The sequence below is a fragment of the Oenanthe melanoleuca genome, unplaced genomic scaffold (genome assembly GCF_029582105.1).
Source record: "Oenanthe melanoleuca isolate GR-GAL-2019-014 unplaced genomic scaffold, OMel1.0 S459, whole genome shotgun sequence".
Taxonomy (NCBI): Eukaryota; Metazoa; Chordata; class Aves; order Passeriformes; family Muscicapidae; genus Oenanthe; species Oenanthe melanoleuca.
The window spans coordinates 800-4,959 of record NW_026613108.1 but is presented as its reverse complement, the minus strand read 5'-3'; the positions used below and the strand labels follow the sequence as shown (position 1 = coordinate 4,959).

The following is a 4,160-nucleotide window of genomic DNA, read 5'->3' as shown; positions in this document are numbered from 1 at the left end:
AGCGCCAGCCGCAGCCCGCTGCAGCGGGACTCTCTCAGCCCCAGCTCCATGCTCAGCCGCTCCGCCTCGCCCTTGCACTCGCCCAGCGCGGCCACCAGCTCGCGGTTCGCGTCCTGCAGCCTGGCCAGGACCCTGCGGCCCCCCCGTGCCTCAGTTTCCCCTCGGAGGGAGGCTCGGGGGGGACTCGCCCCTCCCCCGGGGGGACCCAGGGACTCACCCCCGCAGCTGCTGCAGCCGCTCCTCCTGCTCCGGGCTGGGCCCCGCCGAGCGCTGGGGGGACAGCGGGGCCTGGGGACGGCGGGAGAGGGGCCGCACGTCGGGGGTGCGGCCAGAGGGGTTCAGAGCCAGGGGGTGCGGCCAGAGGGGTTTTATCCTGGGGGGCTCCATCCCATGGGGTTCAGAGCCTGGGGACTCGAACCCGTGGGGTTTTTACCCTGGGGGCTCCATCCCACGGGGTTTTATCCCAAGGGGCTCCCCACCATGGGATCGAACATCCAGGGGCTGCATCCCGTGGGGTTTTATCACGTGGGGCCGAGCATTGTCACCAGCCCGGGTGACATCCAGAGGGGACACCAGAGCCCCGTGCCAGGGCGGGACCCACCCCCCGTGCCCCGGCCCCGCACTCACCCTCTGCCCCGGGGGGCTGCTGGGCGCGGGGGTGTCACCGAGCCCGGGGGTGTCACCGAGCCCGGGGGTGTCACCGAGTTTGGGGGTGTCACCGAGTTGTGGGGTGTCACCGAGCCCAGAGGTGTCACCGAGCCCAGGGGTGTCACCGAGCCCGAAGGTGTCGCCAGTCCTGAGAGTGTCACCGACGCCGGGTGTGTCGCTGACCTCTGCGGTGTCACCAATCCCAGAGGTGTCACCAGTCCCGGGGGTGCCGCCGATCCCGGAGGTGTCGTGGATCCCGGGGGTGTCTCCGGTCCCGGGGGTGTCACTGCCAGCCCCCCCCGGCTCCTCCAGCCTGGCCAGAGCCTCCCGCAGGTCCCGCACCTTGAACCGGACACCGCGCTCAGCCCCGGGGCCGCTCTGGTGGCACCCGAGGGTGGCACCCGCTGTCACCCCGAGGGTGGCACCCTCTGCCCCGCCCCGCACCCACCTTGCCCTGCAGCCGCTCCCGCTCGCCCCGCAGCGCCCGCAGCGCGGCCGTGGCCTGGCCCAGCTCCTCGTCCCGTTGCCCCAGGGCTGCCCGCAGGCTCGCGTTCCTCGCCGCGGCCTCCGCCAGCTCCTCCGGTAGCCCCTGGGCCGCCTCCAGCTCCTCCGGTAGCCCCTGGGCCGCCTCCAGCTCCTCCGGTAGCCCCCGGGTCACCGCCAGCTCGGGCCACCAGCGGCGAGCCCAGCGCGGTGTCCGGCTCAGCTCCTCCAGGCTCTGGCAACGCCACGCCGGTCACTCCGCGGTCACTCCGCGGTCACTCCGTGCCCACCCCGCCCCCGTGGGCACCGCGCGGCTCACCTTGACCGCTCGGTGCCAGCCCGGGGCGGGCAGTGGCCACGCCGGTGGCCGCCGGTGGCGAGAGAAGACGGCGCGTTCCAGGGAGCTGACGGCGTGCTGGAGGCGCTCGAAGAGATCCGGGCTGCGCGCTGGGGACGGCGACAGCGACACCGTCAGGGGTGGCACAGGTGCGGTGGCACAGGTGCGGTGGCACAGGTGCGGTGGCACAGGTGCGGTGGCACGGAACGCAGCGCTCACCGTCCGGCCCGGGGCTGGCAGCGGGGACAGCGGCGACAGCGGCGACAGCGGGGACAGCGGCGACAGCGATGGTGGCAGCCCAGCCATCCTCATCCTCCCTGCGCGGTGATGAAGGGCACAGAGAGGGGTGGCACAATGTCCCTGCTGCCTCAGTGGCCCCTCGGTCCTGCTGTCCCCTCACTGTCCCCACAATCCCGGTGTCCCCTCGGTCCCGGTACCTGCCGAGGCGCCGCTGTCGCCGCTGCTGTCGCGGTGCCACCCCTGCCAGCAGCGGGATGTCCTCGGTGTCACCGGCCCCGTCCTCCTCATCATCCTCCTCATCCTCCTCCTCCTCCTCACGCGGGGACAGGGGCGGGGTGTCCGGGTCCGAGCAGGTGGCACCCACGGGGCTCTCCTGGCACGGGGATGAGCTTTGGCCACCAGCCCGGCCCGGTGTCCGCGTGGGGTCAGCCCCGCGTGGGGTCAGCCCCGGGTGTCCGCTCACCTCCTCCATGCCGGGATCGTCCTGCTCGCGGCTCCCAGCACGTCCTGGTTCCAAACTGGGGGTCCCAGTAGGTCCCGGTCCTACCTCGGGGTTCCCGCTCTCCCCCAGTTCCATCCCATTATCCCGTTCCATCCCATTATTCCGTTCCATTCCAGGTTCCCGTTCTATCCCGGTTCCGTCCCCGGGTTCCGGGCACATCCCGGTTCCACCCCTGCTGTCCCAGTTCCGCACCGAGGTTCCCAGCAGGTCCCAGTAGCTCCCAGTTCCCCACCGAGGGTCTCGCTCCGTCCCGGGATTCCCGCTCTCTCCGGGTCCCCACAACCCAACCCGGTTCTGTCCCAGTTCTCTCCCAGTTCCCCCTCCCAGTTCTATCCCAGTTCTGTCCCAGTTCTTCACGCAGTCCCCCCCGGTTCCCCCAGCCCAAATTCCGGCACCTCCTGGTGGTTCTGGCTGTGCCTCCGTTCTCCTCCAGCCTGTCCCGGTCCTGTCGCGGTTCTGTCCCAGTTCAGTCCCAGTTCAGCCCCGATTCTGTCACTGTTCAGTCCCAGTTCTGTCCCAGTTCAGTCCCGGTTCAGTCCTGGTTCTGTCCCGGCTCTGTCCCAGTTCTGTCCCCGTTCTGACCCGGTTCAGTCCCAGTTCTGTCCCGGTTCCGTCGCGGTTCAGACCTGGTTCAGTCCCAGTTCAGTCCCCGTTCTATCCCGGTTCTGTCCCTTTTCTGTCTCGGTTCTGTCCCGGTTCAGTCCCAGTTCTGTTCCCGTTCAGTCCCAGTTCTGTCCCAGTTCAGTCCCGGTTCAGTCTCGGTTCAGTCCCGGTTCTGTCCCGGTTCCCCCAGCCCGAACCCGGCCCCTCCCGGTGGTTCCGGTTGTGCCTCCGGCCGCTCCCGGTTCCTGCCGGGATTTCCTTTTCCTTTGCCCGCTGAGCTGTCCTGGCTTGTGGGGGACAGAGGGGCCCTTTGGGGTGCTGTGCCCCCCAAAATCCCCCCAAAACTTCCCCAAAATCCTCCTGAAAACCTCCCCTCAAAAATCCCCCAAATACCCCCAAAACTCCCCCCCAGAAACCCCAGAACCTCCCCAAAAAATCCCCCCAAAAAACCCCAGATCCTCCCCAAAATCTCCAAGAACCCCCCAAAAAACCCCCAAACCCCCTCCCAAAACCCTCTAAAACCACCCCGAAGTCCCTCCCCCAAAAGCCCCACAGAACCCCCCAAAACCCTCCTAAAGTCCCCCCCAAAACTCCTCAGAACACCCCAAAACCTCCCCAACCCCCCCAGAACGTCCCCAAAACCACCCCAAAAACTCTCCTAGGACACTTTTGGGGTGCGCAGGAGAATTTGGGGAGGAGTTCGGGGTGCTGTGACAAGTAAGGGGGATGGTTTTGGGGTGCTGAGCGGGGATTGGGGGTGCAGGTGGATATTTGGGGTGCAGAAGGCTGCAGGTGGACTTTTTGGGGTGCAGGAGCAGTTTTTTGGGGGATACACACGATATTTGGGGTACGGGCCGACATTTGGGGTGCAGCTCATGGGGGTACACACGATATTTGGGGTGCAGGAAGCAGTTTTGGGGGGTACACACGATATTTGGGGTGCAGGTGGATATTTGGGGTGCAGGAAGCAGTTTTGGGGGGTACACACGATATTTGGGGTGCAGGTTTATATTTGGGGTGCAGGAGCAATTTTGGGGGCTCACACGATATTTGGGGTGCAGGTTTATATTTGGGGTGCAGGAAGCAGTTTTGGGGGGCTCACACGATATTTGGGGTGCAGGAGCAGTTTTTGGGGGGCTCACACGATATTTGGGGCACAGCGGGGCTTCGAGGAGCATTTGTGGGGCTGGGGGCGGCGTTCGGGGGCTTTGCCGGGGGTCCCGAGGGACTACAACTCCCAGCAGCCTCCGCGCGGCGCCACTTCCGGCGGAACGGGGCGGGGTGAGCCCGGGGGGTTTTGTGGGGCCGGGGGGCGAACAGAAAAGGGGGGAACGTGGGGAAGGGGCT

General features: G+C 67.2%; 1 protein-coding gene across 1 annotated transcript; it reads right to left on the bottom strand.

The window, feature by feature from the left end:
* Positions 1 to 9: 9 nt before the first annotated feature.
* LOC130266995 (harmonin-binding protein USHBP1-like) lies at positions 10 to 2,874 on the bottom strand (the record flags this gene model as incomplete). Its single annotated transcript, XM_056516244.1, has 9 exons — positions 2,606 to 2,874; positions 2,172 to 2,251; positions 1,906 to 2,081; positions 1,688 to 1,785; positions 1,451 to 1,578; positions 1,097 to 1,366; positions 774 to 990; positions 218 to 404; positions 10 to 132 (listed from the first exon to the last, which is right to left on the bottom strand). Coding segments are annotated over exons 2-9 (1,208 nt in total), but the record flags the coding sequence as incomplete, so codon positions are not given.
* Positions 2,875 to 4,160: the final 1,286 nt, after the last annotated feature.